The sequence below is a fragment of the Pezoporus occidentalis genome, unplaced genomic scaffold (assembly GCF_034315485.1).
Source record: "Pezoporus occidentalis ecotype Australia unplaced genomic scaffold, CSIRO_AGI_Poc_V1 ctg36, whole genome shotgun sequence".
Lineage (NCBI taxonomy): Eukaryota > Metazoa > Chordata > Aves > Psittaciformes > Psittacidae > Pezoporus > Pezoporus occidentalis.
The window spans coordinates 2848527-2876209 of NW_026915591.1; the positions used below are offsets into that span (position 1 = coordinate 2848527).

Below are 27683 nucleotides of genomic sequence, written 5' to 3' on the forward strand. Positions count from 1 at the left end.
TTTGGTAAGCATTTACCCAACAAAAAGGGTCGGGCATGTTTCCAGACTCCTCAAGCTGGGCACCCAAACCCCATAGCTATTTTCAGGATCCCAGGCTGCACATTTAGCCAGACTGAATTTTCAGAATCAAAGAAAAAGAATTTACTTTTCAATTGACTGACTGGAGATCCCAGGGTATAAACAATAGCTTTCCTTTTGCCAAGGTTACATCTCAGAGCAGAACCACAACTTCAAGTTCCAAAAAGTACTTGTCAGGAATGAAGAGTTGAACTCTGCAAGCTTTGCTGAGCAGACAAGAAGTATTACTAAGCAGACATGACAACTGATATCTTGAGAAAAGAGAAGAAGATTTTCTAAACACGTCAGTTTTAAAACAAAAGAATAATAATAACTGAGGCATTAACACCACTTCATCAGAAGCATTAAGATCATGATTCAGAGCCAAATTTTAAAGTAAATATTCACTGTCAAAACTGGATGGCAGAGGAAATAACCTCTTGGGTATTTCAGCAATAGTTTAATCACCTCCCACGACTAACTTGGAGAGACTCTGGAAGAGTAATGGGATGGAACAGAGCCCTAAGAGCATCTAATCCAAATTAATAAAAACAGACAAAGAACAAAATAACAAGAAGACAAAGAAAGATGCCCTAGATTTTTATTCCCCAAGAAGTCAGGGAAAAGTTTTCTTTCTGAAGGAATACATTATTCCACTTTTCAAAAAGTAATTTTGCTTCATCACAAGCACCAGTTAACCTAACTGGTACATCTGACAAAAGAGTAAAAAACTTCCCGGATGTGTCTCCCAACTCACAGAGAAGAAACAAAGAGAATTCTCTCAGAGATGTAAATCACTTGGAATTAGTTACCTATTTTTCATTACTTATCTTGCCAAAGCAAAGTAGCAACATTTACTACCACACAAAGTTCCTAGCTGTATGTAATCCAAATCTGCTTTAGTCTACCAAGATTACTTATACTTTTCATGCAAGTAAGGATCTACCACCTAGGAATCTGAGATGTGATATTGCAAAAGCAGCAAAAAACCAAGCCAAAAGACAAAATAGAGCACTTGCTCTCACAGAGAAGCCAGCTTTTTAAGCATGCAGCTTCACAAAATGGTGCAAGCCAAATTAACATCGTGTCTTCCTTCAACCCTTACCTTACTTGTGGATGCATGCTCCTACAGATTACCTTGCACCATCTCTGGTGCTTAACTATTCACAAGCCACTTCAACTCGCTAGTCCTGTACAAACACCATCACATTAACTTACAAAAAAAAGCTTCTCATTTTCTGCCAGGTTAGCAAACTGCATGAGTCCAGTAAGTACCATGAGTTAGCTCCTGCATGAGTCCACTTAATACCAGGGCCTGGCAGCTCTTTCCCTTGTGCCTGTTCACAACTCCTGCATCCACATTTCTGTGGTTCACTACTCATACTGTTTGTACTCATGAGCCCACACCCCACTTTTGTATTAACAAAATATGATTAAAAATCATATACATCACAGCCAATCTTTACATTGTAAATGACAGCCTTAAATACACTATCACTGTCCTTGTATATCTTCCGTTTAAGATATTTTCTTAAGAAAAAAGCTTGCCAGATAAATTTCAAATACATATTTAAGCACCTAATTCCCACATGCTCAAGTTAAAAGTTACAGGTCTGACAGATCCTCACTGCCTACCTCTAGTTGGAATACTTCACTCAAACTTACTTTGCTAAAACACAGTTTTATTTTACTTTCCACAATCTCCAGGGCTTCCCCCCATCTCAGAAGAAAGGCATTTTCTTGAACCACACTGCAGAGAAGAATGCAGTAGGAAGCCAAGTGATCCTTTCACTTGGAAGGAGATTAAACAAGATTCCAAACTTTTTTCCAACTCCAGCTCCATGCACTGGCATGAGTCCCCACTCCCCCATATCCACCGGGGATGTGCCTACTTCCAGCTCCTGGGGAACTTGACAGCCGCAAAACTCCAAACGCACCTAACACTAAAATAAATAAGCAAATAATGAAACCTCCATTCCTTCATTTTAGCAGCGGTTAGCACCACAATTAAGATTTCTCAGAGGAGTCAATTACCCCCTAATGAATCCTTGGAATATATATAACAGGGTGCAAGGCAGATTACAGAATCCCCACAACACAACTCAGTGAACTGATGCCTCCCCTGAGCAACACAAAGCTGGGCCTAGAGATAGTAAGCATTTTTATGTTGTCTTCATTTTGAAGCCTTATTAACAAATTAGGCAAGAAACAAACACATCTCCCTCTGGGAAAAGGAAGGCGCAAATGACATCTTAATGAGGAGCCTTGACACCTTTCCATAAGTCTCTTGCGGACAGGAAAAAGACATCAAACAAGATAGTTATAGAGCAAGTTCATTAACTACAATCTAAGACTGCAGCAGCACACGAACAAATTACACTGGCAGTGTGACAAGCCTGTCAGTTTTTTGGGGAGGCTGCTCTGGTACCCATGTTGTGTCTCCCAGAAATATCAAGCCTGGGAAAGACACTTTCCAGAGGCAACACAACAGCTAGCATGACACTAGTGAGGAAAGAGTTTATTTTCTTTTGCTGGTCTGCAGACATTCATGTTTCCTCTCTCTACAGGTAGCTGGAGCAGCAGGACTGGCTCCTAAGAAAAAGCTTTATGTACCCATTTCCTTTCTCCTCCCCACAGCAGGCAGGGGGACAACAAAGCTGAACCAGCAACCCCAGTTAACTACCTTTTTCACCTCAGACTTCTGTGTCTGATTGGTGGAGACCATATGGTCTAAGTTTACAACCAACAGTAAATTTCTTTATCCAATCCTGTTTGCAGTAACAACCTTAACATTCTTTTAATGCAGTTTTCAATGGATGCATTTCCTTTCCTCTTTATGTAAGTAAATCAGTGGGATATGCTTAACCTGCTTCCTAAAACTCAACACAGGCCATGAAACCCAAGCAGGCAGAGTAAGAGATAATTCACGGTCTCAAATGAAGCCAGGTGGATTACAACTTCATTGGCAAGCACGCATCCAGCATCCGTATGCTCAGAAAAGACATTAGGAATTGTATGAATAATCAAAAACCGTCATGCATGTACAAGGACTTCTGAATATAATTCCTGAGAGTGAACTTTTAAAAGAAGGCAAAGCCATCAGCGCACCTTAGAAACTAATGTTCTGCAGAACTTTTATCAGGCATTGCTCCATGATTAGACACACTTTCCCCTGCACAAAAGCATCTTTAAAGCCAAGTATCCGATGCCTTGAACCTCAGTTATACTTGAGAAAATAAACTTAAAAAGGCATTCGTTATTTTTGAACTGAACATTTCCAAACTAAGTCCCATCCTAGAACAACTTTGAACTGCTAATTTATCATCCTCCCTTCCACTGACAGAGAAGATTTATAGTGGAAAAGGCTTATTCAACATTAATCCAATGCCAAAAACACATGGTATTACGCTTTTGGAGATACCGGTCAGGAAGCAACAACCAAGGAAAACAAAATACTAAGAAGAAAGCCCTGGGGAAAAAAGAATTAAAAAAAAAAAAAAAAATCCCGTAATTGTAAGGCTTGGCATGGTTCTCTCAGAACACACTGCAATGGAAGCCCAACCTGAAGGATGTTTACAACTGAGACCCAACATCCAATTTCATCCCCTCACACTTATCTGCCTACCGCTTATCTTCACTGCAGCACTGCTGTGCTTATCAGTGCACTGACCCCTGCTCCTCCACAAGCGGACATGAACACATTCCAGAGCCCCATTGACCACAGAGGAACTGAACATGGCAAACATGCAGCATTAGGAGAAAGCCACTGCGAGCTCTTCTAACCTAGGGTCAAGCACACTGACACAGGAAGATACGCAAAGGACAAGGTAGGAGAAGTGCTATCTGCATATGTGGTGCTGAGCTCCAGAATGAATGTGTTGGCAGGACTGAGGTCACAGCAAGATGAGGCCAGCACAGGCTCTCTGTAACACACAGGACATACCCCAGATGAGAGAGACTTCAATTAAAGTGCAGAAGAAAAGAAGAATTAACTTCCAAACCTCCAAAGCATAGGACTTTGTAGCAAGAGGAACCTTCACTGCAGACACCCGGCAAAAAAGAAGGAACAAACAGGACATACGTTGCCCAACAAGTTCTCAAATGCTTTGAAATTAACTTTGTTTATGTAGGAGATGAGAAGGAAAGAAAAAGAAAAAAAAATAAGAGAAAAAAAAACACAATAAAAGGAAGGCTCTTCTAGTTTAATTCTAACCAAAGGGGAACTGGCTAAGAACATGAAAGTGGAAACAACTTGGCTGACAAAAGGCATAAAAAGGTAACTCTCACAATTCCTCAGATGGGCAAAACAGAGAACCACAAAATAAAGAAAATTAACGGTAAACCACAAGCTATCTGAAACCCCAGCGAAAGATGTGAAGCTTACTGACAAATCATCATAGCTAAGTATAGGCTCCTTAATGATTTTGAAATTCAAGAGATTTTGCACAAGTGCAAATCAAATCACTGAAAGTCCCTTTACTAAGCATACAGCACAGTTCACAAAATAAGAAAGGTCAAAGCACCAGTAATGAAACTACTGGCAGGCAATATCAAAGGTAACATGAAAATATTCCTTCACAACATCTGCAGTGAAAGAGCAGTTAAAGTAGGAGTGCATTAACTCACTGTTCAGTGGGAAGGAAAATCCCTAAATAGATGATGCCAAAGCACTTGTGGCATTTTCTGCATTGATCTTCATTCACTAAAACGGATTAACTGGCTAATGTAACTCACATGACAGCAAAAGGAGCAAGAACTCCCAAGACAACAAAGTCAAGGCTCTGAAATTTCCCATACATGTTTATCAGCAAGCTTTAAACAGAAAGCATGATAAAGGCAATATGCTTCTGCAGACAAGAAGCTTCCATAAACTGATGGACTATATTCAGGTGTTACAGTAAAGAGAGAGTACTTCAAGTTTTTCAAATCTGATAGACATAATATTTACCCTTTGAAAACTGACTAAGGCAGTTATCAAAGATCATTTCTCCTCTCTGCATTAAGTTCCAACAGCGTGAAGAAGGGCAAAAGCACCTGCACAGAAGAAAGGAACCAAATACACAGTGAAACACAGACCAGTCAGGGATACCATCAGTCCCTGGGAAGATGCTGAAACAAATAACCAGACAAACAACTTATCTCCTGCATATTTCAGATAACGAAGCAGATAAGATCCCACACATAAATCATATCAAAAGAATATAATTTCTTCCAATGATGCAGTAACCATGTAAGTAGCAAAAGGGCAACTAGAGGCAATATAGTTTTGGTTTAACTGGACTCTTGACAGTCTTAAATTGATAGTCATGTAATCTAAACGAATACAGTACATACTGAAGTACTGAGAGATGAGTAGAAACCCAAACCTTGAGAAAACTTAGCTCTTTTTTCAGTCAAGAGAGAAAATAGGTAGCACGGCCATCCACATGGCTATAACCTTTTAGAATTCCCCACTATTATAAAAAGTAACTTGGGGGAGGGGTGCGGGGAAAGGGGAGGCCATTTACTGCAAGCAACTCCGTATTTTGCTCTTCCTCAGTTTGATTTCTTATAGCCACAAGCAATAACTTCAAAAATCTCTCGGAAAACATCTTGTCCACAAATTATCCATTGGAAAATATCAGCACAGATAAGTCTTTTTCTTCAGTTAGCAGAGAATAATCTGGAACAGTTACAACCGCTTGGATGGAAGGACTTAGAATCCAAAGTGATTTGAAGCAAGTGCAAAAGTCACCTGAAGCAGTATGTAGCTTGACAGAGCAGAACAGTAAGAATAATCAGCCGTGTAACAGCACAGTGAAGACAAACATAAACACTGTTCTGCCCAGAAATATACTGAGCAGCAAAGTGCTAAAGAATCCGGTGTTTATGCTAAACATAAGTCGCATATCACACAGGAAAAAAAAAAAATCAAAAAATCCTTAAAGACTCATTGTCCTATTGAGACGTATGAAATGCAGATATCATATGAAAAGCATATTAAATAATTTTGATTCTGCCTCTTGTACTCATGATTCAGAGCACTCTGTCCAGTTCCAGTGCTCCAGAAAAACGCAAACCAAGTGGAAAAAACTCAAGAAAACCAATGAGAACAGCCCACAAATGTAAAAAAAAAGAAAGAAATAAAAATCACTCAAGAGACTGAAAGAACAGGATTTCTTAAGTGTTGAAAACACCAAAGAGAAAGCCCCCAAAACATGTGACACATTCCTGCAGAAAACATGTAATAAAGAGTTTACAAGGTGTATAAAACACGTTAGAATTCCTAAATGCTTAAATTAGGAAAATAAATTTAGATTAGAAATTAGGATTTTTAATGGCAAGAACAGCAAATTACTCAAATAGGTTGCCTAGGAAGGGTAAATCTCCATCAGAAACTTATGTTAGCTCTTTTGTTTTGAGAACTAGTTAAATATTCCTTCCTTACACCTGAAACACAGTGAATTTATGAAAGAACAAATGTCAATTACCTCCACTTTTCCCCTCATACTTCATTCACAGGTGCCTCATCTGAGCTTCCACCTTCCAGATTATTTATTACGAGAATTTACTGACCACTACAAATAAATTACTTCCAGCATGAAGGGCCTGTAAAATCATACGGAAGCAATAATAAAAACACAACCTTAAAGGAGGTATTGCAAGGATATTACAGAGTAAAAGTGACCCACTAGAACTGCATCAAGATGGAATTCACAACAAAACCAAAGAAATTCAGTGATCCTACTTACACAGTGACTTCAGCTTTACCCATACACGTCTGCCATAAAGCAGTGATGCTCAGCTGCACAGACACCCTTTGCTGGGAAGGTAAAGGAGGGACTAAGAAGACCTTGCTGTGTCCAGGTAAGGTCAATCTGGGTGGGCCTGTCAATCTGGTAGCTGTTTCCCAGCAAGCACCCTGCAGAGACACTAGCTGCCTCAACCCAGGGCTACATAGATCCAGACTCAATTTGGTGTTGGATAAAACACTTGCCAAACACAGGAGTTAAAACAACAAGAGCTGGGGCAAGAAGAGACAGTCTTCGTGCAGCTGAGAAGACACAAGGAAACCAAGACAAAGATATCAACCCCAAATATTGTGTCAGCAGTTGGACCCAGTACAGCACAAAACATGACTAATTTTCTCAAGTAAAGCTCAGCTATGAAAAAAAAAAAAAACAAACAAACACTTAGAACCAAAGCAGGAGAGCAAACTAACACATGCTGTCCTCTGCTGGAAGTGGCTCTAGAGGAGCTTGAAAGCAGAAGATCATCAAGACCACTACCCCTTTGATCTTCACTGGAATACAAGATAAAGGCATCATTTTAAAGCTGCACAGCCTTGTCTAAAAGCTTCTGAACTCCAGCTGAAGCTGCTCTTCCATGCAGCCAGCATCACTGTCACCAAAGGAGCTCTCCTGACGCTGCCCTCTCCTACACCACCACTACCAAGAAACCATCCGGACTCTCCCACACATCTTCACTCATGGAAGCAGAAGCGCTTGTGTGGCTGTAGAGAACATGACCAAATGAAAACTAATGCTTTTTTCTAAGAAAACTGCATAAATCCTTTGCTGCAATCCAGTTCACTTGCAACACTTATGTCAACTTCAATAAAGTTTTCAGGGTGCATCTTTTGTGTGTAATTCATGTGCAGTTTAAAAATATAAACAGCTACTGCAGTAGGAGTCTTCTACTGCACGTATCTAGAAACAAGAGTAGATCCTTTAAAACTTCCACACCAACTAAGAAAAATGTCCAGATGTGAAAGTGAGAGTTCAAACTATTTGTGACTTACATCAGCTACAGCCTGTGGTGGGAATTATCTAAGTGTTCATTTTGGGGGAAAGAGAAATGAAAGTTATGACTCTCATTGAAAAAAAAAAAAACAAAAAACAAAAACAAAAACAAACCGAATGAGTAAACAGCACCATCAGCACAGGTTTACAGGGGGATTTTCCAAACATTTAAACCAGCATCAAACCTTCAGACAAAGCATAACTCATCAGGAGAATTCACATGCCAGAAAAACGAACAAACAAAAACCTTATTTTTTCTTCCTCCTTAATTACCCAAACACTGTATTAGATACAAACAAGAAATTTTTACGTTGATGAGAAAAATATTTTTCTCTACGTTTCCCATTTCATAGGCCGAACCCCACACGCCTTCGGGACAGGAGCCGAGTAGTATGTGTTGCCCTCCTCCCTGGCATTTCACTAGAGATGCAGCCGAAAACAACGCTTTAGACCCACCCACATCGCGATCCGGCCCCCGGCCCGAAGACCAGCCGCTGGCCACGGCGCTCCCCCATGGAGAAGCAACCGGGGGCCCGGGCCGCCGCACAATCGCCCCGTTGGGCTGGGGTCACCGCCACCCCCAGACCGGCCCGGGGAGTGGCCGCTCCCCCAGGTCCCGCCGCCCGGCACCACCCCCGTGCCCAGGCCGGGAAGCCTTTCCCCTCTTCCCTCACCACGGCCGTTTCCCTCCGGTCCCCCCAGGACTGGACGGCGGCCCCACTCACAGCGTGTGTCCGCAGACGTTCACCATTAGCTTCAAGGAGGGGTTGCGGTACTTGGTGGTCTTGCACCGCGGGCAGCCCAGGTCATCCATATCCATGGCCATGGCTGCAGCCACCTCCCTCTGCCTCCCCCCCGGCTCCCCTCCCGCTGCCTCCATCCGGGCCTTCCGCCTTCCGCCGCGCCGTGCCTCTGCCAAAGGGGCCCGCCGGCACAGCCCGCCGCCCCGCTCGTTCCGCCTGCCGTGGTGCTCGGCCCGCCCCGCCCCGCTCCGCACCCCTCCCGGCCACGACCACCGCCAGGCAGAGCCAGCCGGCGGCCCGGGGTGGCTGGGCCAAGCAGGTACGAGCTGCACCGGGCAGCACCTGCCTGGCGTTGGGGAGGAGGAGCGGTCTGTTCTGTCCCGAGAGCTCCGGCTGTAACCGGGGGGGGGGCCCTCCCCCATAATGAATAATCAACAGGAGGCCGAGGTGCCGTCCCTCACCCCGGGTAACCACCGCCTTGCCCCTGCGAGTTTGGACTCTCCACACACGAGGCTGGGCGGCTCAGGTGAGGGGACCTATGGCCACCGCCCGCCTCCCTTCGCCCGCGGGGCGTCCCTGCAGCGGGACTCCGCTCTCCAGGTGGAGGTGGGGAGGGGGCAGAGGAGCGGAGCGGGGCCGTTTGATTGACGGTTGCCCTGGAGACGCGAGAACCCCCGCCCCCCCGGCGCGGCGCAGCCAATGGGCGGGCGCGGCCGGGCCAGCAGGCTGCGGTGCCATATAGTATTGCAGCGGGGCTGGGAGTCACGTTGGGGGGAGCTGCGGAGAGGAGCCTGTTTATACTACTTTGCTATAGCAGCTATCTTTAATGGTTACTGCGTGGCCGGGAGGAAACCTGATCGGCTAGAGCCGGCCGAGAGCAGGAGGAGGAGTGGACTTTACAGAGAGATAGGAAGGGGGGAGAAGGGGACGGGGGGAAGAAAAAAAAAAAAAGAGAAAGAAAAAAAACCAAACCGAAGTATGTCTTCTGCCTCCCCCACGGACGAGATCACGAGCGCGGTGGAGATCAAGCAGGAAAATGTGATGGAAATCCTCTCTGAAGCCAGCAAGGTGTCCCCCGATGGGGCCGCGGCTGGAGCCCTCAACTCGGCACCGCCGCCGCCGCCCCCTCCCGCCGCGGCCCCGTTCCCTATGGAGCACACGGGCTCAGCCGCCGCCGCGGAGGAGGGAACCGCAGACCAGGTACTGCTCCATACGGAACTCCTGGCCAGGAATCACCACGCTGCCTCCTCTCCCTCTTCTTCTTCTTCTTCTTCCTCCTCCTCGCAGACCCCCCTGGCTTTCTCCCCGGACCACGTCGCCTGCGTCTGTGAAGCACTGCAGCAAGGTGGGAACCTGGACCGCCTGGCCAGGTTCTTATGGTCTTTGCCCCCGAGCGATCTGCTACGTGGCAACGAGAGCCTAATGAAAGCCCGGGCGCTGGTGGCTTTCCACCAGGGCATCTACGCCGAGCTCTACAGCATCCTGGAGAGCCACAACTTCGACTCCTCCAACCACCCGCTCCTTCAGGAGCTCTGGTACAAGGCTCGCTACACCGAGGCGGAGCGAGCCCGGGGCAGACCCCTGGGGGCGGTGGACAAGTACAGGCTGCGGAGGAAATACCCTCTGCCTAGGACGATTTGGGACGGCGAGGAGACCGTCTACTGCTTCAAGGAGAAGTCCCGCAACGCGCTGAAGGAGCTCTACAAGCAGAACCGGTACCCCTCGCCGGCCGAGAAGCGCAACCTGGCCAAGATCACTGGGCTGTCCCTCACCCAGGTCAGCAACTGGTTCAAGAACCGCAGGCAGCGGGACCGCAACCCTTCCGAGACCCAGTCCAAAAGGTGAGGGCAAACTTTCCTCCCCGCCCCCTCTCCCGCCTGCCTTCCCTCTCCCGGCTCTTTCTTCCCTTGCAAACATGGCGCTTACCTTCAGTGCGCCTCGTCCTCCCCTCCTTCCTCCTCCCCGCTCCCTCGCTCCCACACACCCACCCGGCCCGGGCACGCAGGCACGCGAGCCGCGCCGAGACAGCGCGGGGAAACTTCCCGGCCCCGCCGCCCTCTTCATGGCCCCGCTGCTCATTCCTTCCCCCCGGCCCGGGAGCCCGCGGACACCGGCGGCGCGCTCTGGCTCCGGGGAAGGGACTGAAGGGGGGAGTGTTTGTGTCCCCCCACTCCTTGTTTTTATTTAATTGTCGCGCCTGACAGAGTTAATCATTGACGCGGGCGCAGGACGCGCGGGGTCCCGCCGCTCGCTCTGTTTTGAAACCTGACTCGGGAGCGGGCCGGGCTCGGGTTTCAGCGGGGGAGCGGGGCCGGGCGCGCCGGGCCTCAGCTGTGGCTCTGCCGAGCTCGGCTCGCCGCAGGCCTCTCTCTCCAGCCCCGCAGCCGTTCGCTCCTCGTGGGGCGGGAGAGCCTCCCCTACCCGGCCCCGCTCCGCCCGCGCCCAGGGATCCGCGCTCCCCCCCGTGTGTCCCTCCCCGCTGCCGGAGGGGCCGCGGCGGGGGCTCGGCGCCGGGAGGCAGGCAGGTGGAGGTGACCTCCCCGCTCCCGCCCCCCTCCTTCCTCCCGGGGTAGGGACGGGAAGGGAGGGGGGAGGAAGGGAGAAGGGAGGAAAGGAGGGGGAAAAGCGGCGCAGGGCCCCAAGGCATTTCTCAACCAAGGGCGCGATTGTGCCGCCGCGGCCCCCTCTCCGCGGGACACTTCAAAGGCCGAGCCCCGAGGGGGAGGGAGCGACCGAAAAATGCAGTGGAGGGAGGGCCAGTCAGAAAACATCAACCCGGCGCAGCTCCGGGCGGAGGGGCTTGGCGGGGCCGGGGCGGCCCGCGGGGCACGGCGTAAAGGCCGCCCACCAGCCCCCTGCTCAGCTCGAGGCGGCCGGTCTGGGGTGGCGGGGTCTGGGGGTCGGGCGGCGCTTCCCGGCCTGCTTTCTCTCACCTCCCGGGGATTTACCAAATGGCTGCGGCCCTTCTCACACGTGTGGGCACGCGGGGCCGGTGGAGGGAGGCCCGAGGCAGCCCCCTTCGGTTGCCCGGATCGGATGGGGGGAGGGAGGGAGGGAGAGATTTAGGGTTAGATTTAACCCAGGCTGTAAAGTTTCTCTTAAGCGAAAGTTTGGTTTGCCCTTTCCTAAGAAACCTTCCCCTTGACTTGAAACTCATTTGAAAGTGCCTTGCAAAGGCAAAACAAAACAAAAAAAAACCTCTTTGGGAAAACTCTCACAAACTGTATCAAAGCAAGGAGTCCTCCTTGCTGCAGAGCTTGCTGGCACGCCGTGGTAATGCAATGTCATCTCTCCATCTTTTCCCATAGTGAGTCAGATGGCAACCCTAGCACAGAAGATGAATCCAGTAAGGGGCAGGAGGATTTATCTCCCCATCCACTCTCCAGCTCATCTGATGGCGTTACCAGCCTCAGCCTTCCTGGCCACATGGAGCCCGTCTACATGCAGCAGCTTGGAAACACTAAAATAGCCTTGAGCTCATCTGGTGTCTTGTTGAATGGAAACCTCGTGCCTGCCAGTACCTCTCCTGTCTTTCTCAATGGTAGCTCTTTTCTTCAGGGACCCAATGGTGTCATTCTCAACGGACTCAGCGTGGGGGCTTCACAGACTGTTACCTTAAATTCGCCAAAAACCACATCAAGTGTCGTGAGCAACGGGGTATCCATTACTGATATACTGTCATCTTCATCAGAGGATGTTAAGGACTTCAAACTCCTTCAAGCTTCAGTCCCCAATGCCACAGCAGCCACCTTCAGCCCCAGCAACATCCCAGTCTCATTCCCAGGATTGATACCAAGCTCAGAGGTGAAAAGGGAAAGCGTACAAACTGCTGCTTCAGAAGATGGAGGCTCTGTTGTTACTTTTACTGCTCCTGTCCAAATAAACCAGTATGGCATTGTCCAGATCCCCAATTCAGGAACAAATGGCCAGCTGCTGAACGGAAGCATTGGTTTTTCTTCTCTGCAGCTGCCTCCTGTTTCTGTGGCAGCTTCACAAGGTAAAAGTTTTGTCTCTTACAGTAAAAGGTATGAGAACAAGTTGGAATCAGGCACACTTAGCATTTTAGAAGCTGTGGTACACTTCCTCCAAGGTACTAGGATTGAATCTCAACCATGGCTACACACAGTACATCAAAAGATACCTTTTGGCTTCCTTTATAGTGGGTTATGCTCAGAGCAGACTGTGACATGAGGCTGAGCTCCTCTTGGAAGAGCAGAGAAGGAGATCTGGTAATTTACACCCCTTTCATCTCGTGCTGTTCTCAGAAGTCTGTGATACTGGTCTTCACAAATATCTGTAAATTTTACACATTTCAGTAATTCAAAATATTTCCCATTTGCCACTGATTTCTTTTAATGAGAAGGCTCACAAGAATGAAAATTGCAGCAGCTGGAAATTGTTACCATCATTGTTCTTCTGGTGGTTGTTTTGGCTTTTTGGTTTGGTTTGTTGTTTTGTTTTTGTTGTGTTTTTTTGTTTTTTCTTTTAACCAAAGTATTTCATAAAAGCAAATTTTCAATGACTGTAGACACAATATGACCAAACAGTTATGTTGGTACATTTTCTGTCCTCTAATTAAGAAAGATTAAACTGCAGGGAAACAATAGAAATAAGCAATAGCTCTTAGATACGAAATGTGAGGGTATTTGGATAGAACTGCATTCAGTCCAAGGGAAATAAGTCATCGCAGGTTCATGTGCCAAGTGTGCAGGCTCCTCCCCAAGTTTGCTTTAGAGTTTGTCTTAACATATCATAGACTGAAACTTGTAGCCAGCCAGGAAGAATCCCAGGGAGCACAAGCCTTGTTCTCGGATCCTTGTTTTGAAGCAGGTTATAAAGCACAACCAAACAGCTTTATTACTCATTAGCCACAATATCTTTGGTTATGAAAATGATTAAACTTCTATGAATCTCTCTACTTTCAGGAGCTGTGAGTACTGTAATGAAAATGAAACTGTGCTCACATTAGCTTATTTGAATTAAATGTGTATAGAGAGCCAGTGATTCTTGCTGTGATATGGGAAGGAACACTAAAGGTATACAAACACATTTTAAATGGATGCACAATTATTAGATCCTACAATGTGACACACATGGTCACTGGAAGTTACTGGTACATAGTTAACCAAGATGGAAAAAAGAAGACATTTAGTCTGAAAACCCATTTAATCCACATGCTCCAAGGCATAAACTGACAGCCAGCAAAGGTGAGAAAGTAAGTTCTGCCCCTTAAATACTGGGGAGCTATTGTGTTTGAAAGTTATAAGATTCATAGTAAGAGCCTCTCTGAATATTTTCCCCACTGTTAAAAATAACCAATACCCACTGGAGAATGATCCACCATGCATCTAGTCTAGTGCAGAGAAGAGTCAAGACCCATATTTGCTGCTTTGATTTCTTTTTGGTTTTCTTAATATGAGATGGACAGATAGCTGGCTTTTAGTCCAACTGCAGCGTGCTGCAGGGTATTTTAAGTGTACAATAAATGGTATCACCAGATAACTTCAAATTGCCTCACTTCTACTCTGGTTTACACAAGTCATATCTTCCAAAATGTCATCATTGATTACCATAAATTAATAGGGAGCTAAAATATTTCCCAGGGAAGAAATTTATCTTCAGTACTGTTCTAAAAACTTCAGGTGTCTTCAACTGTAGCTTCTTAAAATTATGATTAAACTGCTTTTGTGAGGGGGAGATGTTTGAACTGCGACCCAGTGCCAAGAGCCAGTGTATCTTATTTTTTGGAATTATTATAATGGCAACTTAGGTGGCATGTCCAGTAAAACCAACTTCGGGTCATCTCTGGCCACCTCTTCTTGCTTTGGCTAGCTAGAGCATCACACAGGCAGTGCTGTGGCTTTCAAAAAGGGTAGGCAGTTGCTCTGTGATTTTTACACAGTGTGATGGATGTGGTAGGGTTAGGCTTTTAGAAATAAGTGGTAAAGTGAGATGAAAGGCAATACCTCCAAGTGCTTGATGGACTGCCTCGTTAGCTGGATAGAAGTCACTGGGTTTTGTTGTTTTCCCTACAGGTTGGCTCAGGTAGGTTCTGCCCAGCAATAGTGGATTTCACATGATGTGCCTCAAGTTCCCACACACAAGCTGTAGTCTGTCACTGAACTATCTTTAATAGCCTTTCATGCTTCTATTTTTAGATAGAAATTGAGTGGTGGCAACTAGTGAAGGCCAAAGCACGTTCATTTTAGTCACATGGCTGAGGACTGTTTGCCCCTTAATGAGAGCCTGAAAGATAGCTAATATACCAGAACCCTTTCTCTTTTTTTTTTTTTTAATTTCTTTCTAGAATCAGTTTCTATTAACAGTTTTTATTTATTTGTACCAGATTTTCTCTCACCTTTTACAAAAAACACGATTCTGTGCTGCATGGTATAATAGCGTATGTATGTCCTGCAAGCATAAAAAAAGACCAGAATGTCTTAACAAAATGTCTTCACAACTGTCTGCAAACTATAATCTGTGTTTTCCTTTCTTTTGCTTCCCTTCTTCTAGGTAATGTTTCAGTAAGTCCCAGCACATCTGATGGGGGAACTTTTACGACTGAATCTTCAACAGTGCAGCAAGGAAAAGTTTTCTTCAGTCCCCTCACTCCAAGCGCAGTCGTTTATACAGTTCCCAATTCAGGCCAGGCAGTAGGCTCTGTCAAGCAAGAAGGACTGGAAAGAAGCCTTGTGTTTTCTCAGTTGATGCCAGTCAGTCAGAGCACGCAACTAAATGTAAACATGTCTTCTGAAAATATATCCAGCGGGGGACTCCAGTCCCTGGCCTCCTCATTAGTGAATGTAACACCTTCACATAATTTTTCCCTCACACCACCTACTCTTTTAAATGCTGCAGAACTGAACTCTGGTATCTCGGAGAGCCAGTCCATGTCATCACCCGTGACCAATACCTCTACAGTGATATCTATCAGCAACACTAACTATGCAACCCTTCAGAACTGTTCCCTCATTACCAGTCAAGATTTGTTGTCCATTTCTACAGCACAGCCCACGATTGGAGAAATAGTTTCTACAAGTGGAGACCGTGTCAGCCACCCCTCTGCACATCAAGATTTTGTCAGAGAGCACAGGTTAGTTCTGCAAGCCGTACCTGATGTCAAAGAGAATTTCTTACCTAATGCTGAGAGTAAGTCAACTGGCAATTTAATGATGCTGGATTCAAAATCCAAATATGTTATGAGTAACATCGTTGACACAGTTTGTGAAGAACTGGAAACGGACAAAAAAGAACTTGCCAAACTGCAGACAGTTCAGATGGATGAAGATATGCAAGACTTGTAACATTTTTCCCCTGCTTTCTGTCTTTAATGGATAAGTCTCCTGTTGAGGCCCTAACGAACACCAGGTGGGGTTCTTTTTTGTTGTTTTTTTTTTTTGTTGTTGTTGTTGTTGTTTGGTGGTTGGGTTTTTTTCATTTAAAGAAAACAGAGGAACACTTAAGTGATCTGCATCAATGTACAGAGGAATCTCCAGTGATGGAATTAGGTTGCTGCACTTGGTTTGCATGCAGTGTTCTCTTTTAAGCAGATTAATGGAGAAAGAAAATGCCAGAGAAAGTACTGAATGAATGGGTACAGGTTTGACTACAAGATACTACCGTGATAATTTAACTAAACTCTCCATAGTACAACATACTCTCAACAGTAAGTATACACTCCTGACATTAGATAGAAAACACAAATCTCGCTCCAAAAAGGTAGAAATAATGCAGTCATTTTTGCTGTTTACTTCTAGTTCATGGGCATTGAGAAATTTCTAAGGAACTCTAAGACGATACCTTACCGGCATTTATGTTGTTTGAGGTTAAGAAGTGAAACAAAATCATCAATAATATTGTTACTGGTGTGTTTGCTTTTTCCTAGCAGACTTGCGTTCAAACCAAAAATCTTGCATCAAACATTTACAGGTTTGTAAGTGCTACAGCTAGAGTTTCGTCAGTGCACCAGAAAAAACAGCATTTGAAACTCTAATTATGCAACTCAGAAGCCTTCTTTCCAGTATGAATGTAAATATTGTTTCAGTTCTTATAAAGGAGACTTTTTTTAAAATTAGTACAGTGGATTTTATTTATGGTTTATGTTCCCTTTCAATTTAGACACAATGCATTGAAAAGGTAAATGTTTTCTGGCTGTTTAATTTATTTTTATTGTTTGAGCAGGAAGTAAGCATAGTTATTTCTGACAAGGTTTTACTTTTTGTAGTTTTTCAAGCAATAGACTGTAAAAGTAAAATGTTAATCACACTGACACTAGAAAATGAACTCCCAGTCTCACAAACCCAGGAGGCCCCTGTCTCTATCCCCTCTGTCTTTGTGTTCAGGGGTTTTTTGTTTGTTTTGTTAGTCATTTGCAAATTAGTTGAACTTTTTTGTGTATTTTTTACAGAATTCCATGTGCCTTTCTTCCTAGTGGCCTTATCTTTGTTACTAAAGCACAGTGGCAGGAGGAATAAAAACACTGACTTGCAAATATCCGTCCTCAGGGCCAAATCATGATGCCTTACTTCTGCAAGTAGACCCGCTGACTTCAGTGCCCCTGCTTGCATGAGTAAGAAGAGTTTTAAGTCTTTCAGTCATCGTGGGTGACATTTGCTAGCAGTGCAGAGAGCCAAAGATAGGTCCTTCTGCACCACGTCAACAGGGCAGGAGGAGTCCAGAGAGGCACCGTGGGCAGAGCCATCCTGCCAAGGGAGAGGTTTTGGCTCCAGCCTCAGGCAGCTGAGCAGGAAACATTGGATGGGTAGGCCAGGGAAGGGAACCCCATGTCTACATGGACCCATTGGCCAAAAAAGCCCATGTGGGAGGGCTTCAGCTGCTCTTCAGGCAAGGAGGCCTCCATCCAGGAGTGCACTCAAGTGAGCATTCATGTAATCTTCCAGAAGAAGCAGCGTGGGGGTTGATGGTGGGAACTGCAGCTGCTCAAAGGGCTCGTGGGAGCAGCCGTGGTCTCAGCTTGGCTGGTGATGGGTCTCCTCTCCTTTCACATCTTTGTGCTTCGCTGGGGACACAGAAGCAGGCAGGCTGTGGGCAGGTCGAACAGATCTTACCTTTCCTCCAGAGGAGTTTTTGTAGCATGGAAAAGCAATCCTTAAGCTTTAAAATAATAATAAGAATGCAGATGTATGAAAATGACATGCTGTTAATCTTTGTGGGTTTGTTTTATTAATTTTTATTCTAATGTGAATATATACGGTAACTAAAGCATGTATTCATCTTTGTCAGGGGCCTGAAGTTTTTGGAAGGCAATGGAAAATGTTTTCATAAGCTTCTGTGGGTTCTGAATCAGGCTCAGGACAAAACAAGATCACTGTAAAGGACAAAAAAAAAAAACTGCAAGGAAAAAGAATAGGTAGCACATCCCAGTCTGTTTCTGTCTTGGTTGTTAACTGGTTCTGTGGAAAGCCTTCGAGGAATGTTTTTTTTCTGTGCACCATGAGCATGGCATAGGTATCCTCACTATTGTTTTGCACTATATTGAATGCAGCGTGCAAGGTATTCTGTGGAACCTTGAGTCTGAGCTCTGTTGGTAAGCACTGGAGTCCATGCTGCAAGCCAGAACCAAGGGCTGCAGGGAAAAGTACAGGGAAAGGGAATAGCAAGTGTTCAAGGGGTGCACTGTGCAGCTGTACTGAGTCACTGATGCTCTGCAAACAGAAACAGCCCATTAGCAGTTGGCTGTCCCCACCTGCTCCCAAGCAAAAAGAGTGTTTAAGGCAAGTGCTTTAAAGTGGAGATTATCACAAGCAGAACGTGGAGCTGTATTTTCCCCTGGCACTACTTCCCTTGACATTCAGGGGATCTCCACGTGAGCAGGGACCCAGATAGGCCAGAGTTCTCCTCTCTGCTCTGCTTGTTTATCTGTTTGCTGGGTTCCAGCATGAGCAATCTGCTTCCCACCTCTTCTGCACACATAAAACTAAGGTGATGATGATGACAATAACAGTAGCTGCTTTGCGTGAATTTGTACAACTGTTTGGAAAATTGGAAGGACCATGTATCATTGTCATGTTAATGGAGAGCATATGCATGGCTCTGAAGGGCTTGTTTCTGGCTTAATGTTTGGTCTGTGAAGCTCAGACTATATTTGGAGGCAAGCTAGAGAGTATTTCAGAGCAATCAGTTGTTAATGTGATCTGGTCACATAACTGAAACGACTGTGGTGTTCTGCCAGTACCTGTTACTTTTATTTTTTTTTTTTCCTCCTTTGCATTTGTTGTGTTACTGAGTCTCTGAATTCCATGGCTTTGCAGCACAGTTGACTTGAAAACTGTGTATGTTGTTACAGTGATGCACATTTTGGAGTGTTTGGTACTTCTAATAGGAGACTTCCCACTCTTCAGTGGGAGTGGAGGATGTACATAAAAGCTGTGGTTTGAGGCAAAGTAAGATTATTCTATTCTAGTCTTCCAGATACCAAGTAACTTATTATTAAGTTTTACTTTTTCTTTCTCCCAATGAAAATAAGTGTCATTCCCTCCAGATTAAGGTAGTTATAACCTCATGTTTTCTGCAGGTACATATGCACACTATAAAGACTCATTGCACGGTACAGTGTTTTTAAAATAGATATTTAAATAGTAGTTTTACTCCTACTGTAAAATAAGGGTCAGTTTTTATTATGTGGCCCTCAAGCAAGCAGGCTAACTGCTCCAAATAGACAGTACACAAAGCCTCTAAAAGCATCTGGGGCTGGATCTTTGGCTGCTGTAAATAAGGCATTGCTCCACTGATCCCCAAACTGAGGATTTTACGTGGTGTTTAGGGGGTATGGATGCTCATCACCCACACACATAAATGGCAGTGAGTGTCCAAGCTCCGCAGACAGTCCTTATTAACACATTCTGTTGTTTAAATGGAAGGTATGTCTATCTGGCATATGTGTTCCTTCTCTTCCCTTAACTCCCTCCCTCTCTGTTACAAACGAGAATAAAGAATCATTTCAGCTTTATATATGTTTGCAATTTGTAAGTCCACTGGAAATCTTACAGGAAACATTGCCAATTTCTACTACTTCTCTGGTCCCAGATTCAGCTTTGAAAAAAATGCTGAAAGTTTAAGCAAATGCTACAAAACATGGTGTTAGAAAACCCTTTGCTCTTTACTACTAATTAAAGCTGCCTTTGTTTCACCCAGAGTTTTGCAGGGAGCCAGAAATAAATTAGGCGCTCTTTCTGGACTATTTGCAGCGTTATTCCTGTGGTCTTACCTAAAAGGACATTTCAGCCACATAAATCACAGACAGCTATTGGCTAAGTGCTCAGCTCGCTATACTAGCACAGTTCCTTTGACTTTAATGTTCTTTCACACCAGCTGAGAATATGGTCCGTTCATTTCACTGGGGTTGGATCAGGGATTGATTTGACCCAGTATATGGTGGCAGTATGAACCAGTGCACAGAGCTGACACTCGGTTATAACTGAATGATCGTGGTCTATCAAAGCAATATACCTCTTTCATTTACTGCTTTACTCTACCTGTGGATTCAGGAAGATGCATTCAGAAAGCTACTTCACCCAAAAATAAGGCTGGAACCATCTTTATTGTTATTAGTGTCAGTCCCAGATTAATGACAATAATGGACAAATTCTTAACTTCAGATCCTGCAAATTCACCTCAATAACTGTTTTAAGTTAAATAAAGCAGGGCAGAATTTGGCCAGTGTGCACAGGAACCAGTGCCTGTGCATCTTAGCAAGGGCAGATGAACAATCAGCAAGGTGCATCCCTCCATTTTCATATGAAATATGTGTGCAGGACTTCAGGGCATGAGTGCTTGTGATCGAGAAGCATCTCATAAAGAATAGTAATTTTATAACTCTAGAAGCAAAGGTAATGGCATTTTGCAAGCAAGGAGACCTAAGTCTTCCTGTATCTCCTAGCAGTTATTGTCTTGAAGGATATTTTATACCTTACTTGTATGTTTCATATAGTTTAAAAGTAGCTTCTTAAATTTCTGAACTCAAGGAAGGGTGAATCTTCTGACTTTCAGGATTCACATTCAGAGGATGTTTGTTCTTCTGCTGCATGTACTGTTTGTCCAGAACTAACCAGTTATTTTTGTGATATGGGTTTATTGTGCCTTACAACAAATACAAAATTTAAGCGGAATGTACGCATTAGAGGAGGGAATAATCAGAAGACTTTACTGCTTTTAGGTGATGCCACCCCAGAGTGTGTCATCAAACATATCTGTGCTTAATTACCCAACCAAAGAGATCTAAAGTATGTATGTTTGTTGTACTGTAATAGGGGTTTGTGCCTGGACAATTAAGTGTTTTATTTGTATTCTGAGATGATGTGAACTTATTTTTCTAAACACTATACTGAATAAACTTTATATTTATACACACCTTGTGTAAATATTTCTGTTTGCCTACAATGTGGGGGTTTTGAATTGGGTATTAGAAAATCAGTCTGAGGTAGAGGTGGTTGTTAACAACTCATCGTGAATGTGAAGGCCACTAGAAATATCTGCTCACCAGGAAGTTGGTCAAAAGCCTACTTAAGCTGGAATGAGATTTTCTGTTGAGTGGCTTTTGGCAAAGCCTAACTTTGCTTCTAAAATACTAAATTAAAAAACAAGAATCTTATATTTTGTATCAAACCTAGCTGTTAAATCTGTGTCCTAAACCAAATTTATACCATAATTAGATAGATACTATTGAAATATGTTTCCACCTGCTAGTTAGGACGAGTCAATATTTACTCATGGCTTCCATGGCATTGGGATACTTTCTATATCAGGGTTTCTTCTGGGGTAGATAAATTCCTATCTCCTGGATTTGTGTTGTTTGAAAAATTTCTTTAAAACATTGCATTTGGTATCAGACTTGGTTTTGAGAGCCTTTTGAGAACAGCCTGAAGTTTTATGTTCCCTCAATATTAAAGGATTTAAACACATTACTACATTACTTCAGATCTGTGCTCCAAGTACTAGGATTGCCTAGTTACTGTTTTGGTGCCAAAATGAGTAACAATAAGTTCAAGCACATGAACCTGTACATATGTGCTGTACATTTACAGTAGAGATACTTAACAGCCTGCACATGCCACCCTTTCACCCCTTAAATTGTATTTAGGTTATAAGCAAGATCAGGTCTCTGAGATCAATTTTTTAAAATAGTCAGATCCAGTTGTATATGCCAATTATATTTTTAATCACATTACCTTTCCATACCATTATTCACCATTCCTCCATCTTTCCCACTTAACGCAGCCACATTCCAGTGCCTCCATGCAGCACTGCTGACAGCAGTCTGGGTGGCAAAGTGCAGGAAGCAGCCCCCAGCCCTGGGAACATCGCTCACCTCTTGCCTGGGGTTGACCCAGCTCGCACTCTGCAGCTGCCAAGGTAAATCCAGTTAAGCAGGAGCAGCCCTAGGGTAGAGAGAGACAGTTGCCTCGTTGCCCAACTCCTTTTCCTTCCCAGAAGCAGCACTCATGACTCAGTCCTGTTCATAGCGCTTCCCTTTGCAACGCTTTGGTTTTGCCCCAGCAGTAGGACTGATATTTTCTTGCCCTGCAGATACCAAATTCCCAGTCAACCTCTGAATGGCAGCTCTGTCCTGGCTTTGCTTGGAGCAGGGGCTGAAGATCTAAAGCCATCCTTCAATCTGTCTATAAGCAGCTGCTTCTCTCATTTCTGCCCCATGATGCAGCCAGGGGGAGAACTGCCCCTGCTGGGTCAGCTCCAGCTGGAAGAGATCCCCTCCAGGATGGGGGTTCCTGTGCAGCCCTGTGTGCTCCACCAGACAAAGTGCAGGGGTTTGAGGGCAACCGAGAAGTGGAAAGTCTCAGTGTATGCAAATGTCAAAATTCTCCCTGAGCAGCCACCCATGCGGTATGCAGGATGAATCATGTCCTAACGGAGCACATTCCTGCTACTTTGGAGAGCTTTGCAGATGTGTTCCAGGTCACCCTGGGCGAGAAAACCACACACAGCCACGGTTACTTCTTCTCTGATGGCTTGTGTGCAGATGGCGAAAAAGGGAACAGCATCTTTGGAAGAGTGGTCAGCCAGCTCGCCACCCCCCTGCCTTCCACACAGGGTCTGGGGATACTGGAGAGAGGAGCAGGGGCTGCCACAGCAGTAGCTGGGATAAAGCTGGTAGTAGAGAGGCTCAGTGAGACTGATCTAGCAGGGAGATGAGCTGGGAAGGGAGACAGTGTTGGGAGACTGAAGTTTTTATTGTCTGTTTCTGGCTGGATTTTCCCAGTGCCAGATCAGAAGGGAATTTTTCAGCTCCAAGAGGCAGAGGTTGAGTCAGTAAAACACGATCTTAACAGAAATACTCACAGCTTGGAAAGCAGAGGTCTTCTTGCAGGGCTACATCCCCTGTTGTGGTGATCTCTGGCTGCAGAAATCTTTCGGCTGGAGTCTTAGGCCATTATATCTCGGTTATGGATACAGATCACATTTTTAATGTAAAAGTACATTTTAGAAGGAAAATGATTCCCAGAAATAGGAGTTCATCTGCCAAACAATGTGTGCATAACTGACTTTGCACTTAGAAGTGCCAGAAAGTTCAGGAATGAGACCAACAATAAAAAGCCAACACACGTGTGAAAAATCTACATTAAAGCCAGATTCAATAAAAATAGCACCTAGTTTATATGCTACAGAGCTGGCACACGCCTGCAAATGCTGAAGGAAAAAGATAAAATGTTCAGAAGTTGCAAGCAGTCCAGAGGAACTGAGCAGCTCTTGAGCAGAGCTGATAGTTACTCAATAACTCATGTATAATATTCTCTTGTGTAAGTACTTTAATTCTTCATCCTGCTACTTCTCGGGCAGAAAGACCCAATTTGGAATACTTCGGGCTAATCAATAAGCTTTGTTGTTGCAGCCAAAGTGCTTTGCAATAGATCTTTTATTACCCAAAAGGACTCCAGAATGTTACACCGCACCATTTTCTTTTCTACTCTGCAAGCTGACAGCCAATTATTTCAGTGTTAGTGGTATCCCTTATACTGCTTGCAGCTGTAAAATGCAGGCCATCCCCTGAGGAGCTTACAGTACACAGAAATAAAAGGAACCCGAGCTGGGAGGGGAGAAGAGCGCAGGGAGAAGAGGTGGTTTGCCCGGAAGGGGGGTGCTGGCAGTGGTGGCAGAGGCAGAGGACAAAGCCAGGTCTCTGACTCCCCCTGTTGCTTTGCCCACTCGCTCACTCCGCCTCACCAGGAGCCAAATCCGGCTCGGATGCAATGCCCTCTGGCAGCAGCAGGAGGACTTGTTGCTTATGCCAAAGCCGAGTTTGCTTCTTTCAGTTATTTACTAGGTCTACAGCCACCTGATGCGGACCAATAGCCACTTAAGCGTCTAGCTAACCCCTGTCAATAACTAGACTGGCCCTGGACCAGGAACACTGAGCCAGCAAACACTCAGGCTTCAAAGAAACCATTCCTGCCTGAATCACCCCATGAGGGTGATGCCCACATGGACCCTGAAGGCCTCTAAAGCCACACACTTCCAGATCAAGGCAATTCAAGAAAGGTTCAATCCACCTCCCACAAAGTACAAGGAGCTGACAGAGATACATTCACAGGAAGTGAGGATGGGTTAGTCCAGAGCCTGAGCTGTGCATATACTCTTGGCATGTCCTAAGCCAGTGGTGTCTTAAAATAACAAATCAAGAACAAATGACAAACTAAGAGCCTACCCATGTCCTAGGAAGATGCTGGGGATTTTGCTATATACTGCTGCCTGAGCAAATGAGGGCATGTAGATTTATCAGAAGGCAGTTCTGAAAGGCAACACTTTCTATTACCAGCCCGAGCACATCTGCAATGCCACACAAATATATAGGCTGTGTTAAAAAGCATTGTCTGGCGTGCTGTATGCATGCAGGTGGAAGCAAGCACTGACCAGATTAAGGTTGAAAAAAAAAAAAATTCTTTCTTTCAAGGCTCACTATAGAGCTGCAGAAGAGACAACCTCTGCTTCCTCTTGCAGGCAACATATAGAATCACAGAATAGTTAGGGTTGGAAAGGACCTTAAGATCATCTAGTTCCAACCTCCCTCCCACGGGCAGGGACACCACACAGTAGGCCATGTCACCCAAGACTCCATCCTGCCTGGCCTTGAATGCTGCCAGGGATGGAGCATTCACAACTTCCTTGGGCAGCCTGTTCCAGTGCATCACCACCCTCACAGTAAAAAACTTCTTCCTTATATCTAACCTGAACTTCTCCTGTTTAAGTTTGAACCCATTATCCTATCTCTACAGTCCCCGATGAAGAGTCCCTCTCCAGCATTCTTATAGGCCCCCTTCAGATACTGGAAGGCTGCTATGTCTCCACGTAGCCTAAATAGAACCAGGTCCCAAAACTCAGCGAGTGAACCAGGCCGACGGTGAAGACCCCCAGACAGGTGCAGATTCCTGGCCTGCTGCTGAAGTGCAAGAGCATGGTGTGCCCTTGCTCAGAGCTTGTGGCAGAAGGGCAGCAGGGGTTAACTGCCCTATCAGTGCCACACTTAGAGGAGAAACCTGCTTGAGCAGTATCAGTAAGAAAGCTGCACACTCTAAGGGTGTGATATTATCTGCATGTGGAGGGATTTACACACGTAACACCCCTATGTAGGGAATGATATTCGCTTCCTGAAGGCTGCAATAGCCCTTCTCCTTCTTTTGCCCAGAAATGGAATAACGTTCTCCCAAGAGCTTCTAAACATTGTTTGTGCTGTTTCTGCACCCCTGCAAGGTGGAACACAGGACTTCCAAAACCAACAGTACCTGGAAGCGGGTGCTGACAGCAACCTATTGCCAGGTACCGCTTTATCAAGAAGAGACCAGCTTGCCTGGAAGTGCTTCCTGCAGCACGGGACCCAGTGCCCATACTGGGCATGGCTGCCTTGCACCAGCCAGCAGTGCTGCAGGATGCCTGGTCTCAGGACAAAGATCGGGCCGTGCCAGACAGCCCTCCCCAGGCTCAGCCAGGGAAACACTGACAATTTACTGGCATGGTACAGAGGTGCCAGGCGGACATTTGGCACTCCCTACACACAGCATCAGAGCTGCAGTCTCAGTAAACCCCTTCTGACCCCTTCAAAAATCTGAGTCTTTATAATTCGGGTTACAAAAGCAAGATTTCTTCAGGTGAACAATGCTCACAAAGAGCAAGGAAGTCATTTGATGATGGGGTGGAGGACTAACCCCTCAGATTAAAGTACAGTGTAGAGCCTATTTTTGTTAATTTCTTAACTGTTCTCAAATCTTAGTGTCTTTTTAAAAGCCATAATAAATTAATATCCCTGTGAAATAAGCAGCTGCTAACAGAGACTCAAAGCCTGGAAGGCTATACTAGAGCCACCCAAAACTAAACAGCACTCCTGCTTAGGTTTTACCGAAGCCAAGTCCAGCGAAAGAAGTGCTCCTGCCTTGCAAGCTCTACTTCCATTACAGACAGGACAGCCTGTGTTTCAGGACCCAAGTCTCCACCCTGTAAAACTCAGGCAGAATCACCAGCTTGTCTTCTAGTTTTCCTTATCTTGGTGTATTTTCTGCATTTCAGAAGCACACCTTCTTCCAACATCCGAGCTATTCCTGAAAATACTGTCCAGCAATAAAAAGTACTGTCATGCTGAGTAGAAGCCCTTGATGAAGATATCATGGTATTTTGAGCTGGAACCACAAGATAATCACTGTTTCGGAACAATTTCCCACCCATCCTACTGGGGCTTTGCCCAGATCACATTTCCTCAGTTCATCAGGGCATGGAACAGCATCAAAAGGCTGATGGATGCCAAGTTGTGTCACATCTAATGGTTCTCCCCTTTCCAAATGGCATATCATATTATCAAAGGCAACTAGGCTGTCATGACATAATTTGAGAATCCCACTTTATAGCTGGTAGAAACCAAATCCCAGCAAGTCAGTCAGTAATGATATATTCCAGGTAATGCAAGATTAAAATCTCGTGGCCCCAAGTCTCAGTCTTAAATTCAAGTAATGTTCTGATTTGCCAGCTTTCACAATTTATGAGCTTTGCGATACTTGGTAGTTGGTGAGAGAGGGGAAGTAGGTGAGGGATGGGGGGTATAGCCACAGCTTCCTGCTCAACTTCATTCTTAAGTTCCTGTATTTGAAAAACAGAAATTAATATGGAGGTGCTGAAGGTCTGCAAACCAGAATACGTATAAATATGGGTATACCATCTTTATCTAATGGAATATAAGCATTTTATCTCAAAGCTGGTGTTGTCTCACGGTCTCTGAACCTTTGGGTCTGACAGCACTGTGTGCAACAAGACACTTCAAGAGAATAAACCAAAGTATCAAAAAGGTAGCAGTTCATAAATAAAATTAATAAACAGTCTAAAAATTCAGGAGGATATCTGTCAAAGCTGCCTTTGGATCCAAATTTCCATAAACTTAAAATTAAACTGGAACATTATTACATTTATAGGCAAGAGGAGGAGAAGGGCAAGAGGAGAAGAAAGGCTGCAATAGCCTTCAAGAAGCTAATGTTGTTCCCTGCGTAGGGGTGTTATGTGTGTAAATCCCTTCTGGGTTAATTTACTAGGTTATTGGAGTCTAATTAGTAAAGGTAGTAGCTATTTTTTTAAGAAACCTCTGTATAACTTAAGGGAACATTTCACTGGCTTCGAAACAAACCCCCCAAAATAGCATACAAATGCATTTATTAAAATCAGCCCTTGTAAGACCAGTTTTGTTTTTAAGGAATTCAAGCAAATTCATCCCTGTATAACTCAGGCAGGATTTCCAGAGCACACTGTGCCTGGCAGCTGCCACTGAGACTGGCAGCACATGCAGTCCCATGCCAGGTTACTCAAAGCCCCAGCTCAACACCACACGCAAATACCCATCTGCCTGCAAACCTGCATTTCAGTGTAGCCATAATTATCATAAGCAAATGGCTCCTGTTGTAACAAATGGTTGTTGCCTGAGTTATCACCGATGGCAAAGACAAGATGAACCTCAAGGGCTGCGGGAAAGGAGGCAGGCTAATAGGGAGAGAAACCTCCTTCATGTGCCATTAGCTGCCAACTTCAACCCTGATCCGAGAAAATTCCCAAGTGCTTGTTCTCCAAGGCAAACCAAATCAACTTTGAGATTTTTATT

The 27683-nt window shown here is 45.0% G+C and overlaps 2 protein-coding genes across 4 annotated transcripts in view; one reads left to right on the forward strand and one right to left on the reverse strand.

The window, feature by feature from the left end:
• Positions 1 to 8719, reverse strand: part of MNAT1 (MNAT1 component of CDK activating kinase) — a 124959-nt gene extending 116240 nt beyond the window's left edge. For 2 of the 3 annotated variants that reach the window (XR_009967038.1, XM_062630770.1), the window contains exon 1: positions 8564 to 8719. Coding sequence is in view for 2 of the 3 variants with exons in the window: in XM_062630770.1 (XP_062486754.1) it covers positions 8564 to 8718 (155 nt within the window). In the remaining variant the exon portion in view is untranslated. The remainder of the gene's footprint in view (positions 1 to 8563) is intronic. The other variant, XM_062630769.1, reaches the window with a different exon arrangement.
• Positions 8720 to 9211: 492 nt separating this feature from the next.
• Positions 9212 to 20950, forward strand: SIX4 (SIX homeobox 4). Its single transcript, XM_062630762.1, has 3 exons — positions 9212 to 10422; positions 11890 to 12578; positions 15095 to 20950. The coding sequence occupies exons 1-3, from the start codon at positions 9281 to 9283 to the stop codon at positions 15883 to 15885; spliced, it is 2622 nt and encodes an 873-aa protein (XP_062486746.1). The 5' UTR covers positions 9212 to 9280; the 3' UTR covers positions 15886 to 20950.
• The last annotated feature ends 6733 nt before the right edge of the window (positions 20951 to 27683 follow it).